This window comes from Podarcis melisellensis (assembly GCF_964234715.1).
Source record: "Podarcis melisellensis genome assembly, chromosome: 4".
Lineage (NCBI taxonomy): Eukaryota > Metazoa > Chordata > Lepidosauria > Squamata > Lacertidae > Podarcis > Podarcis melisellensis.
This window is the reverse complement of record NC_138531.1, coordinates 75,300,654-75,314,655: the sequence shown is the minus strand read 5'-3', so window position 1 is coordinate 75,314,655 and position 14,002 is coordinate 75,300,654. Positions and strand designations below refer to the sequence as shown.

Sequence of the window (14,002 nt, the reverse complement as noted above, 5' to 3'; positions counted from 1 at the left end):
GTTGTAGTCCAAAAACAGCTGGAGACTCAAGTTTGGAAACCCTGCTTTGGTCGATTGGCAACCCTGCAGTTTGAATAATCTCTGATCGTATACATGTATTAAAAAGTTTGTGGGTTAGATTGTAAGGTAGTGCGTGCTTAGGTAAGATTTAAAAAGTAAAGGAACCCTGGACGGTTAAGTCTAGTCAAAGGCAACTATGGGGTTGCGGCACTCATCTCGCTTTCAGGCTGAGGGAGCCACCGTTTGTCCACAGACAGCTTTCCAGGTCTTGTGGCCAGCATGACTAAACCACTTCTGGCTCAATGGAACACCATGACAGAAGCCAGAGTGCATGGAAATGCCGTTTACCCTCCCACAGCAGCGGTACCTATTTATCTACTTGCACAGGCATGCTTTCAAACTGCTAGGTTGGCAGGAGCTGAGACAGAGCGGCGGGAGCTCACTCTGTCACGGAGATTCGAACTGCCAAGTTTCTGATTGGCAAGCTCAAGAGGCTTGGTGGTTTAGACCACAGCGCCACCCACATCCTTGACAGTGAGTGCTTAGCACAAGACTGCACAGAGTGATCTGCTTAACTGAGCAGAGAGATGAACTTAGTTCAGGCGTGGGGAACATTTGGCTCCCCAGATGTTGCTGAACTACAATTTCCATCGCTCCTGGCCTTTAGCTATGCTTTGGTAGGGTTGATGGCAGTTGTAATTCAGCAAAATTTTGGGAGCCTCTGGTTCCTCACTTAGACCTTTTCCATGCAAATCCAATACTTTGGGCACTTTCAGCTGTTAGAGCCATGGATCCTCTGTGGCAGCTGCTTCTAGTTCTTTGGGAAAGAGAACATTCCCTTGCTATCATGTTTCCTGATAGACACTTATTTGTCTTTAACATGTTAAAAAACTTCTCTTGCTACAAAGCAGCAACGACAGGAAAAACAAAACCTGCTCAATGTCTAACTTTCTACAAATTACTTTTTAAGGGCCATCTACCCTCCCTTGGTGGTTTGGACACCCAGTGCAAGGTGAACTTATGCATGTTTACTCAGAAGTAAATCCCATTGATTTCAATGGGCCTTACTCCCAAATAAGTTCTTTTGGATTGCAGCCTGACAGCCCAATCCTATGCAAGTGGTAGTTGCCTCAAAGTCAGCATGCCTATCTCTGGAGAGGGTTCAATTGCAAGTTGCAGTCATTTTCCGTCTCTGATTTTTTTCCTTATTGCTTCTATAGATGCACTATGAAATGAGTCTTCCAAGAAAAGATCAGAAAACTGCAGAATACATTGAAAAACATAGCATGCTGAAGAATGTGCCTCACAGTTATAGAAATCATTTGCATCATTTACCAAGCAGGCGGCTACATTGTTCAGCCCTGCCTGAGCTGGCAACAGAGACCGCTGGCTTTTGTGCAAACCAAGTCTTTTGCCTCCTCCTTCCATTCATCTACATCTTTTGTTTTTCACCCACACATACAATTTATTATTGTTCTGACCCAGTAAAAGAACAGAAGAGATTTTCAGATGCTGTCTTTTTTATTGCCATTTCGAAATTTGTTTATTTTGCATTGGCAAATATAGATAGATTTAGAAATCTAATTTCAGAAGAAATAAAGCTGGATAGATATGGAGCAGGTGCTTCTGGAATGTAGACAGGAGGTCAGTGGAAAGATGCACATTGATTTCATTCCGTTCTTCCCATTAGGATGCTCTTCTTCCTCTTCCTCTAGGCATTCTCATAGCATTTAAAGGCTTTAGAAGAGGCCCTATTACTGCCATCTGCTGGCTATAATGCAGGTATGTCTCCATTACGTTGTGATTCTACCTGGCCTGAAGAAACCACACCCCTTCCTTTCTTCTGTCCAATCACAGTTTAGTTAAGCCTATATATGAAGACTTTTGGGAGGCGTGGTCACTATTGTTAAGACAAGATGACAGTAGTAAAATGGCTTTGGGCTCCTTCAGGCACAATGCTTTTCTGGATTATTTGTTTGTTCGTGTCTCTTGTTCTGGGTGCTCCTAGTAGCTTTAAAGATTTGCCAAGATTGTGGAGCAGAAGAACACTGTATTGTGGAAGGGACAGCTTGCACTTCACCTTACCTGCAAACCATTCAGAGATAATTCACTTTCTTACTGTTCGAGGTAAGCAGATTCTTATCAAAGGTGCTTTTTAAAGGAGATTTTTGGGGGATTTGGCCCCAGCATTTCAGACAGAAGCTTTATATTTTCTGGTGTATTGTGAATTATACCCTTTCCCTCTGCAATTCCCTCTGACTAGACTGAGTGTCTCTAGCAGACTGATGTGGGATTGGGAAGGTTGGCTATAGGCCTCTGTTCTCCCTTTTCCTTTTTAAACCATACTTCTTTTGGACAACCAAGCAGAGGACACCCAGCTGGCTGCTACACCAATCAAGGCCTGTTTACAGGTGCAGCTCACACTGACCTGATATTAAAGCTATTGGGTGCTGCTAGTGGTTCCTCAAATGGCTGCTGTCCTTGCATTAATTTAGGCTTTGCATTGCAAGAGGAAATTCCAACTCCCAGTGGGGAAAAAACAGCTGCAGAGCGACTCTTTATACTGTATCTGCTTTTATGAATTTGTCCTTAGTTACAGGGTTGCTGTTCAAGCAGACCCTTTTCTTATGTGAAGAAAACGAACCTGCCTGCCTTTAGTACAATAATCAGAGTTTCGTGTTTAAACCATCGTGGTGATTCAGTGGGTCATAGGACTATGGAGGGGAAACTGTGCTTGTAAAAGCTAGAGTGTCTTAGCAGATGGTGTCAAAGAGCTGGGAGGCCTTGATACAAGTACAGTTACATAGGCTTTAGAGAAATGCACTACTTGGTCAGTTTTCCTCCTGACTGAAGCTCTGAAGCGTTAACCCAGGCAGTGATTCAACATGAGAGGTTCCCTATCACCCCACTGCTACATTTTTTGGGGTGGGGGAAGGCAATGGTGGTAAATGATCCACTCAAGTTTCTGCATTTGGTTGTTAAAGAAGCAGAGAGCATCCTGGGTTTGTGAAGCAGCTGCCATTCTATCTATAACACTGGAAGGGCAAGGAAATCATGAGCCTGTGAAGGAAAGCCATCATAATAAGAATTAGGAAGCTCTACAAACTTGAATGTGTATGCGGGTGGCGCTGTGGGTTAAACCACAGAGCCTAGGACTTGCCGATCAGAAGGTCGGCAGTTCAAATCCCTGTGACGGGGTGAGCTCCCGTTGCTTGGTCCCTGATCCTGCCAACCTAGCAGTTCGAAAGCATGTCAAAGTGCAAGTAGATAAATAGGTACCACTCCACCGGGAAGGTAAACAGCGTTTCCGTGCGCTGCTCTGGTTCGCCAGAAGCGGCTTAGCCATGCTGGCCACATGACCCGGAAGCTGTATGCTGGCTCCCTCAGCCAATAAAGCAAGATGAGTGCCGCAGCCCCAGAGTTGGCCACGATTGGACCTAATGGTCAGGGGTCCCTTTACCTTTACCTTACAAACTTAAATGTAGTGTGTACCTGATCCTTATATCTTGGAAATGAAGGACTGCTTGATGCCTACATTTTTGTTATCAGGAGCTGTGTTGGCTTTGCTAACAGGCATTTGATGGCGATTGGTCTGTATCATACAATCTGGGGACACCAGAGTTGGAATAATGGGGCGATAATCTTACCTTGGCTTCAGACCAGCCTTGCGATACTGTAAGGAATAGAGAAGTAGAATTAATCTGCAGTTTCACTGAAGAAGCTGGTTTTGAGTGGGTTGAGATTCATATTTCAACAACAGATCAGTATGCTAGGTAATAAGGAAAAAATATATTTGTACACATCAGAGAAAGATTGAAGACTGTAGGGCATGACTGATTAAAAAGTATTGTACTGACTAGAGCCAAACCGTTTGAGAATAATCAATGTAAGGATGAGAGCTTTGACCCCTGGCATGAAGACATTGCATGGATAGATCTCAAAGAGGGCACCAATTTCTTTCCTAGATTCAGAAGGCCAGTCTCATCCTCTTGACAGATCTGCTTGTGTCTCCATCTCTCAGAAACCAGAAGGCTCTACAGTGGTCATTGTTCCTTATACCGGATGTTTCTTTATCAAAAAGGTAGTAACTTGACCCTTTGCTGGGACATAGAGGGTTGCTATAAAGGACCATATAGACAAATATTTCCAGTCACACTAGGATCAGTTGTGAGTCACTGAAATAAGTTACATGAATTGGGTGGATGTATGAAGGATCCTCATACCAGGTTACTCATGAATTCAACAGTCTCTTGCATCATGAATTGTGCGGAATGGGCTTTTATAATTGCATAGTAGAAAACGGTTGTCTTCTAATAAGCGTGCAAGTTATGGGAGTAATCTCTGACTTAGTTCAATTAGTGGAAATCTCCAAACATGCCTTGCCTTGTCTGTTAATACAGAACAGCTACTTCTTAATGACTCTCAGGATTGAAGGACTGGAAGCGGTTAGCAAAGTGCTTCTTTATGAAGAGGACCTGAAATGCCCAACCCATTTGCCAGGTATAGCAACTTTGGAATCTAAACTTGTAGAATCTAAATGTCACCCCAAATTACCTGGCAGAAAGAAGCAAAGGTAAAGTCCATTATTGGTTGAGAATAGGACATCAGGTGAGAAAGGGGAAGAGGGCACCCTGCGTCAATACAGAATTGCAGGTTATGATAAATTCCATTGTGTCTTGTAAGGGAGGGAAATATGGCTTTTCATCCACCATAAATCCCTCCCATGATTGTTCAAAATGTGGATTTGGAGAGTTCCAAAATGCTGACTACCATATTTGCAATAGTGCAGGATAGGCCAAGGGCAGTACTTCAACAACAGCAGAAATGTGTTCCTAGGATGAGTGGGATTATGTAACAACAAACCCTAACACTCTGGCCTTCAGCTTTAGATGTTCCAAGCAGCAGCGTATGCCAGGGAGTGCAGAGACAAGACCGCCTTCCCTGTGCCACTCAACCTGTGTCCCAGGGAGAATGTGAAGAGAGAGGCTGCTGTTATACCACTGAAGATCATCGTGTTCCTTGTTACTATGGCAATACAGGTAGGCAGGGCATTCTTAAAAAAAAAAAGACACCTGCATTAGAAGTGTACTTTAGGCATATTTTGAGGTTCTGGTTTGAGAACAAAACACTTCGTTCCAGAGAAGTCAAGGGAAACTGAATTTCCAGTCTAAACAACTTTCATCCTAGCTGCACAAATCCATATTTTGCAAGGCAATGTCTAATTAAGCAACTCTTCTCCCTTGCTTATATGGAGAGAAGGGGAAGAACCATAGAAGTGAAGCAGGCTCAAGGAAATCTAGTTATGTGGTAAGCATTTTTTTTTAAAAAATCCACATTTTAAAAGGTGCACCTTGGAATTTGCTGGAATTGGATGTTTTCTTTACTGTGGCCGTGGTATCTCCTATGGCTGAAATGGTTGCCTTCCATATGGAGCCAGGTGGCAACAAAAGGAAGGATGGTTAATTCTAGAAACCATGAGAAGTCTGTGGTGGAATTCCATGCTAATGCTTTTGGCTTTCATTTTTCAGTGACTACACACTGCACTCCAGATGGCTACTTCTCAATTGCAGTGTCCAGGGATGTGACTCTGCCATCATTAATTCTGGACTCTGTGCATCTTGTCAGTGGATATGGCAGTGGTTGTGTTCCTGTGACAAAGAACGGTGCCTTTGTCCTCTACAAATTCCCACTCTCTTCCTGCGGAACTACTTTTCTGGTAGGAATCCAATACAAAACCACCTGCCTTGAAAGCTCCTGATTTAAGCAACCAGCTTGCAAACACACTTACACTGCATCAGACCATTGGGCCATCCAGCTCAGCATAGGTGCCAACTCGCTTGGGCCCTGGGTGCCCGAGCACCCAAAGAATTCCCCATGAAGGGGCTGGGCACCCACAAATTTTGGTGCACGCTGCATGGCACCCACAGCCCCAGGCACCCATAGTTGCGGGGCTAAGTTGGCACTTTTGTAGCTCAGTATCATTTACATGGACAGGCAGCAACTCTCCAAGGTTTCAGGTTGGAGACATTCCCAGCCCTACCTGGAGATGCAGGGGATTGAACCTGAGACCCTCTGTGTGCAAAGTCACTACTGACCCTTCTCTTTGACTGCACCACACTATTATACCTGGATGAAATATTCTGGTTTTAGGTAAGTCTGGGGTCAACAAAAGGAGCCTCTTGCATGGCCATTCCATAGCTGAAATCCCCAGGCATAGTGGGAAGAGATGCACAGAAAAGCATAGGCTACTATGGACTGTGTTAATAAAGTCCTTGTAAATCCATGCATACGCCCTCTGATCTGAAAATGTACAAGGGTTAGGGGAGACAGGAACTGGGCAAGGTACTGAGAAAAGTAGGATGCGGGTGGCGCTGTGGGTTAAACCACAGAGCCTAGGACTTGCCAAAGGTCGGTGGTTCGAATCCTTGCAACAGGGCGAGTTCCCGTTGCTTGGTCCCTCCTCCTGCCAACCTAGCAGTTCGAAAGCACGACAAAGTACAAGAAGACAAATAGGTAGCGCTCCAGCAGAAAGGTAAATGGCCTTTCCGTATGCTGCTCTGGTTTGCCAGAAGCGGCTTAGTCATGCTGGGCACATGACCCGGAAACTGTACACCGGCTCCCTTGGCCAATAAAGCGAGATGAGCGCCACAACCCCAGAGTCGGCCACGACTGGACCTAATGGTCAGGGGTCCCTTTACCTTTACCTTTTTACTGAGGAAAGTAATCTGCTAGATGACCAAATTGGTTCATATGGGCAGAGGTGATCCTTGAGGTACCATGGTCCTGAACCATTTTTAAAGCTTTCTAGGTCAAAATCAACACTTTGAATTGGACCCACAAATGCATTGGCTGCCAGTACAATTGAGCCGGGATCAGTGCAATATGCTCAGACAGTCTTCTCTGGTGAGCAACCTGGCCACTGAATTCTGCACTAGCTGCTGAAGTTTCCAAACCATCTTGAGAGGCAGCCCTAGGTATAACACATCACAGTAATCTAACCAAAAGGTTACCGGGGCATAGACATCAGAAGTTAGACTATCCCTACCCAGATAGGGGCATAGCTGGGCCACCAGCCAAAGCTGATGGAAGCACTCTGTGCCACCAAGGCCACCTGAACCCAATCTGTATAGGCTCCTTCAGAAGGACTGTAACGTCATCAAGAGCAGGCAACCTCCCATCCACAAGGAAGCTCTGAATTTCTTAAGGCCAGAGAAAGTGAGCAATTGATGCAATCCCTCTAAATTTACAGGTATTATCAAGAGTGCACTTTATGGTTCAGAAATGTTTGACTCTTCTTAGGTTTCCTTCATTCTTCTCTGGGTGCAGGATTGCAGGGCAAATAAACTGGATTAATCCCAACTAATCTTTAATGTTTAAAAACAGGGAGCAGGCGATCAGGGCATATATGCAAATGAGCTGGTAGCACACCATGATGTCAAAAACTGGAACACTGGATCACTCATGCAAGATAGCACCTTCAGGTAATCGTAAATGGCACTCACACATCTGGGCACACAGGAAACTACAGTGTTAAGGCTATTGGTCTATCTAGCACATTATTGTCTGCATTGCCTGGTAGCAGCTCTCAAGTTTTGAGATAGGTCCTTCCCTGGATTGAATCGGGAGCCTTCTGATTGCAAAGCCAGATGCTCTACTACCAAGCTACGACTCTTCCCCAATACCTAACTTCTTTATCTTTGCTCTTCACTAGACTGCATGTCAGCTGCAGGTATTCAACAGGGAGCTTCCTCCCACTTATGGTACAAGTCTTCACCCTGCCGCCTCCACCGTCAATCACTCAGTTTGGCCCACTCAGCCTCGAGCTTAGAATTGCTACTAGTAAGTGTCATCATGTCAATGAGAGGAAAATCTATGGCTGTCATAATTTCTGACACCTCTATTCTCCACTTCGTGTACTTCTTGCTTGCATGTATTGTAAAGAATCGGCTGTTTAGTAGCTGTCTGCATCCCTCTGCAGTAGTCTGAACAAAGCTTGGAAGCCTAAAACTCAATCTTCAAACTTTCCCCGAAGACTGAACTGGAACAAAGGGACTTATGGGGAAGTAGCTTCACAAGAACAGCAAACTTCCTGCTAAGAGTTGTGTATGGTGCAATGTGATTATTGTGTCTACTGACTTTCCAAGGAAAAAGACAATAGAAGGCTGCACATGATACAAACACATTTTGATGATTAGGAGGGATTAATTGGGCATGCTGCTAGATCTTTGTAAGACAGCCGCAACAAGAGGCTACAAGCAGGAGTAGGGTACCTTGGGCCCTGCAAATGAACTACAACAGGCTTCCTCAACCTCGGCCCTCCAGATGTTTTGAGACTACAATTCCCATCATCCTAGACCACTGGTCCTGCTAGCTAGGGATCATGGGAGTTGTAGGCCAAAAACATCTGGAGGGCTGAGGTTGATGAAGCCTGAACTACAGCATCCACCAAGTCAGTGAACCATGGCCAATTCATTTCTTCATAAAAAATATCTATTTTGCTGCATCATAAAGCTATATCATAGCTTTATAAAAACCTTTAAAGCAATGGTGTTGTGATCCTTCTCAGTCAGTGGTGTGTAACCATTTGCAATATTTGTATTCTGCAGACCAACAGTACAGCAAATACTATGCTAATGGGGACTATCCTGTAGTCAAGCTCCTGAAGGATTCTGTTTACTTGGAAGTACGGATCCTGCAGCGGACAGACCCAGACCTTGTCTTGGTTCTTCATGAGTGCTGGGCCACACCAAGTACTAACCCCCTGCAGAGGCCTCAGTGGCCCATCTTAATGAACAGGCAAGACCTCCAAGATAAGCTAGGAATTTGAGACTACTGAAGAGCATTTCACATAATGCAGCGTTTTCCTCTCTTACAGGTGTCCATATGAAGGAGACAACTACCAGACTCGGTTCATCCTCGTGGGAGCAGTTTCAGGGCTACAATTTCCATCTCACTACCAACGCTTTGTCATCAGCACTTTCAGCACTGCTTCCCGGCAGGCACTTACTGGACCAGTAAGAGCTCTCCAGTTTCAACAGGGTCCTAGCTTGTGAAAGAGTGATGCATGAGAATAGATTACTGAATCAGATTACGGAATCATGAAATCATAGAATTGTAGAGTAGGAAGGGGATCATGAGGGTAATCTAGTCCCAACCCCCTTTGGCCCCACGTGGTTCCAGAATCCATGACCTTGAGATACTCTACTGACTGAGCCATCTATCATGAATCGTTGAGAAAATTGGGGGTTTTTTAAATGCTATTTTTCCATTTTTCCATCTTACAATATTTCAACAACAAGAATTAAATCTAAAGAAAGTCAGTTTACATTTTCTTTGACTGCCCTCCGTGCTTTGTTCTATTATATCGTAATCTTACTGCATAACCAATTCAAACCTATTTACAAATTTAACCTTTTTACTCCCTTTAAGTTATTTCTTACTGCTCATGTTTGTCATTCTTGCTAATGTTTTAAATTACATACAATTGGTCTTCATATATTCAACAAATTTTCCCCAGTCTACTAAAAGAAAGTCTCTCACCTTGATCTCTTATTCTTCCAGTCCCGCCATTTCCATCAGTTTTATTTGCCAATCATCTTTCATTGGAACTGTGTTTTTTTTTCATTTTTGGGCATAGACCATTTGGGCAGCCAGAGAAAATTATTATGTATGCACTTGTTAAACAGCAGTGTGTTTTACAGACATTCATTGTGCAGGATTTCACAGCTGTGGGCAGAAGCTTGTCCCAAGGAGCTGGGTCCAGACACACAACCTTCCACAATGTGACTGTTTTTGCTTCTACTGTATGCAATAGAGGTAGAGAGTTGCATTTGGCGTAAGGGTGACATGCCTTCCTGGGCAACACTTGAGGGCCGCATACCAGTGGGGACTAGGGCAACAAATGTGACTTTTATCTCTTCATACTATAGGCTGCATTCCAGCCATGCAAAACCACAGCGTAACTCTCTATCCTCCATCTATGCAAAGAAGAAGCATTAACACAGTTGCAGGGCACGTTTTGAGCCAAGCAAAAGCTTTCAGGGAGGGCATGGAGTAGGGCTGGTGAAGTATGTGGCCTGAGAGGAAGGAGTCCTGAGAGCCAGAAGGAGGTTTGAGGGTCCCAGCCCAGATCCTTCAGGACAAGTCATTTTGTTTTCTTAATGCAGGACCATTCCACAATGAAGGTCCATCTACTTGCGTTTAAGCATAGCAAAGTCTGGTTAAATGCTGTTAACACCAGATTTGGGTGGGGCAATTGACTTGGAATGCACAGTATGCCTGTTAAAGGATGTGTGAGTATAGGTGGGCAGTGTATAGAACAACCCTCTTAGATTTGTACTTTTAACAGGCGTGAATAAGTCTGACTGTCTTTTGCCAGGTTTACTTCCACTGCAGCGCCGCTGCTTGTGTCCCATCCACTGTGGAATCCTGCGTGGCTCACTGTCCTGGGATCAGAGGTAATGGCTCCCCAGCTATTCAACTGCCATTTTGTTTTTCTCTTCCAAAACTGCTAAAAGAGGATATAGAAGAATTTCTTCCTCTTGTAACAAAGAGAGTTGACTTCCCTTGAGCAGTGGCAACCAGTTAGGAACTGTTGGTGCAGAATACATGACCCAAACAGCAAGCAGGATCTAGTTCCATATTCCAGCCAGGCAAAAACAGTGAGGGGCCGTGGTCTGTAGAGAGTTTAAAGGTCTGATGGCCACATTTGGCCCTGGAGCCTGTGGTTCTCCACTCCAATGCAGAGAGGAGGTTGTGATGAATAGACGGTTCTGTACAAATTTTCAAGGTGCTTTCTGCCAGATGCAAAACTAAACAAACTTGCAGTGTCGCCTCTGGAGGATTTATGCATCAGCCGTCCCTAGATTACTCTTCTGTGGGAGGCCAATTCAGATCTTTATGTGGAATTTTGTGCATGAGATCTGACAATATGTGGAAATGCATCTAGCGCAGTGTGCTGCTCTGCAGGAGTAACTAGCCGAATGAGGTGCTGAATGCTTATGGCTTCCCAGAAAGCCTAGCGACTGCCTCAAATGCAGCCTTTCAATGCAAAGCTCCCTTGAGTGCCTCAGTGGTAATCCTGAGGCTGAAAGGAAAGGGGAGACATGATCAGCACAAGAGCTGGAACATATGTATTAATCGCTTGCCTGCTAACTTCTCTTGTCAAATAGCCAGGAGATCGCTTGAGAACCAAGCCCTACAGGACACTCCAAGGAGCCTAGTGATGGCAGAAGGACCTGTAGACTTCCAGATGGAGAAAGAACAGGACAATGTTGAACAGAAAGGTGAGAGGGAAGTAGCTATTGAGATGGGAATACTATTTTTGTGTGTGTGTGGGGGGGAGAGAGATAATGACTGTTGCCATGAAATACCATGATAAATTGGGTCCTATTCTTTTCATGGGCATGACTTTGAAACTGTATTTGTGTGTTGGAGACTTACCATTCCTAATATAGATCTACTCTGCCAAATTCATAACTGGCTCGGATGCATAAATTTTAAGCTAAGGGTTGTCTACACTGCTGCATTTTTGGGTTTGTTTTTTTAAAAAATTCCTATATTGGTCATAAAGAGCAAGAACAAAAGCCCTCTAAGCCTTTTCTGAGCAGCAACCTTTCAGTTGCATGGATGTGCTTGTGGTTCAAGCTTACACTACGTACCTAAAGAAATCTGCTCCATGGAATACATATATATAGATGGGCCCAGAGGTCGTCCTGGTCCTCTGTGGCATACGCTTGGCATGTGTGGGCAAAACAGCTTCTCCTTAGCCTTGTAAGAAGAATTTGAAGAAATATGACAGTGGTGGGCAAATGGTATATGGCAAGGTGGATCGTGTGAAAATGCTGATGTACGAAAGTATTGCATACACCTCTCTGTTGAGGACTTGGCTGAATCACAAGAAAACTAGAGTTCTGTGGTTATTAATTAGCCGGCTAATTAATTAATTATCTCTTGCAGGTTCCCATTGGAGTAGTCCAGTCTTGTCAAAAGAATGGGAGAGAGCCCTTGTAGTTGCAGTAGGAGCTGTTTTTGTTGCTTTGTCTCTTGTAGGATTAAGGAAATACTCGAAAAGGACCAAAATGTGAATGGACAGATATTTTTTGTTTTGTTTTTTGTTTTAAATAAAGAAGTGGTGAATGATGTCTTTTATTTGCCTTGTCCTGTATTGAAGCTCTACACCAGCGCTAGCCATCAAGGAACCTTCCTGATGATGTTGAGCTACAGCTCCCATCATCCCTGAACCTTGCCCATGGGGGCAGCAATGTCTAGAAGGCACCTCATGGTAAAGAGCAGGGGTGGACAATGTACCATACTTGTCAAGTCTTGCCTTACATCTCAATGATTGCTTGGTTCAAGTTGGAACTGCTTAAACAGTTACCAACATACACTGTCAAAATCAAATGAAGTACATTGGTACCTTAGTTATCAAACAACTTGGAACCCAAACACTGCAAACCTGGAAGGAAGTAACTTTTTTCGGAAGCCGAATGTGCTCTGTTTTCAGTGTTAAACTTCTGTTTTGAGTGCCATGCTTCCATTTTGAGTGTTACACTGAGGTCTGTTTGTTTTTGCGGCTTTTTGTTTTGTTTTTGTGACTGTGTTATGTAAAAGTCTGGAATGGATTAATCCATTTTGCATTACTCTCCATGGGAAAGTATGCCTTGGTTTTTGAATGCTTTGGTTTTGGAACGGACTTCCAGAATGGATTAAATTTGAGAACCAAGGTACCACTGTATGTGTTTCATTGCACTGTTTCTGGATCTAGCGCAGTGAAGTACAAATGGTGGAACTCTTCTGGTATGTGTTAAATTGAAGGTAGCTGGATATACTGAAAAAGTGTATTGGTAGCTAAAATTGTATATAAAAAACATCCCTTTTTTAAAAAAAATGAATTATTCAGCAATTTATGAGAAAAGAAATTCTATTTAAAGAATGATCAAAGGATAAAATTCTGAAATACTCAAGTGCTGGGATGCAGATTTTCTTTGAACTTCCTTACTTTCAAGGTGGCCTAGGCATGTTTGTGTCCTATTCTGGTCTGCTGTGAATGGGAACAGAAGAGAGATTTGATTCTGTTAAAGGTATCAAATTTTCACTTTCCATAACAATATGAGAACTGAACAAGAGCCGTCCTTCCAAATTCACACTATCAGATTTTTGTGACAAAATTCTCCAATGAAAAAATGTTCACAAAAATTCGTGTATTACAGGAAATTGCAAGAATGTGGATATTAATCAAAGATACCTACAAAAACGTACTGCAGAAATGTAGAGAACTGAATTGGGGGGAAATGGGAAGCTAGGAGAACCAAAATGGACAGATGTTTGCGTTTGTAGCTATAGATCGTACAATTTCTGCTCTGCAGCTACTTTCAGTGCCCACATTTCCTTAAAACTCCATGGCAAGCCTCTGCTGGGCTGTCTAGGAAGGGCAGGAAGGTAGGAAAGCTGCCTTCTGTGGACTCAGCAGCTCTTTGTCTTTTAGTTTTAAAGAAATCAAGGAGAAAGTTGTTTTTTGAGAGAGGGAGAAATGGAAGAGCTTCCCTCTAATAAGACTAGTGAGTGTACCAATTTTGGGTGCCCAGTAGCCAGCTTGCAATGCTTCAACTGAAACTCAGTAGAAGGTATTATGCAGTAACTTCTCCCATAGGGCTGTTTAGGAGAAATACTTGTGTCTTGTCTTGTAATTATTGATTTTACTTTAGATGTGGAATAAAGAATATTGGCATGCTCAGTATTTGATTTTGGTATCATTTAAGTATGACTGTCATTTGAAAAGAGGCACACAGAACTTTCTGGGGTGGCACTTGGAAACTTTCTAAGATACATTACTGGTCTATCCTCATGCTATGGCTTCCCTGGCTCAAAATGGCAAGCCAGCCCAGCCTGAATATTAAATCCCAATGAGATACACAATGAGAATTAGAAAATATATTCATAATCTAAGCTTACATTTATGCATGGCACTGTGTTAAATGTTGCTTGCTCTTATTAATTATTG

At 43.5% G+C, this 14,002-nt stretch overlaps 1 protein-coding gene across 1 annotated transcript; it reads left to right on the top strand.

The window, feature by feature from the left end:
- Positions 1-1,938: 1,938 nt before the first annotated feature.
- Positions 1,939-12,141, top strand: ZP4 (zona pellucida glycoprotein 4). The gene is made up of 12 exons (XM_081908492.1): positions 1,939-2,127; positions 3,966-4,081; positions 4,401-4,500; positions 4,884-5,039; positions 5,529-5,716; positions 7,384-7,481; positions 7,712-7,839; positions 8,607-8,796; positions 8,876-9,014; positions 10,379-10,457; positions 11,172-11,285; positions 11,959-12,141. The coding sequence occupies exons 1-12, from the start codon at positions 1,956-1,958 to the stop codon at positions 12,084-12,086; spliced, it is 1,608 nt and encodes a 535-aa protein (XP_081764618.1). The 5' UTR covers positions 1,939-1,955; the 3' UTR covers positions 12,087-12,141.
- The last annotated feature ends 1,861 nt before the right edge of the window (positions 12,142-14,002 follow it).

Excerpts from the sequence above, each read along its gene's own strand:
- ZP4 (XM_081908492.1), top strand. The coding sequence starts at position 1,956 with ATGCTTTTCTGGATTATTTGTTTGTTCGTGTCTCTTGTTCTGGGTGCT. Across the intron at positions 5,717-7,383 it reads CCTGCGGAACTACTTTTCTG|GGAGCAGGCGATCAGGGCAT; the intron begins GTAGGAATCCAA and ends GTTTAAAAACAG. Across the intron at positions 10,458-11,171 it reads TCACTGTCCTGGGATCAGAG|CCAGGAGATCGCTTGAGAAC; the intron begins GTAATGGCTCCC and ends CTTGTCAAATAG.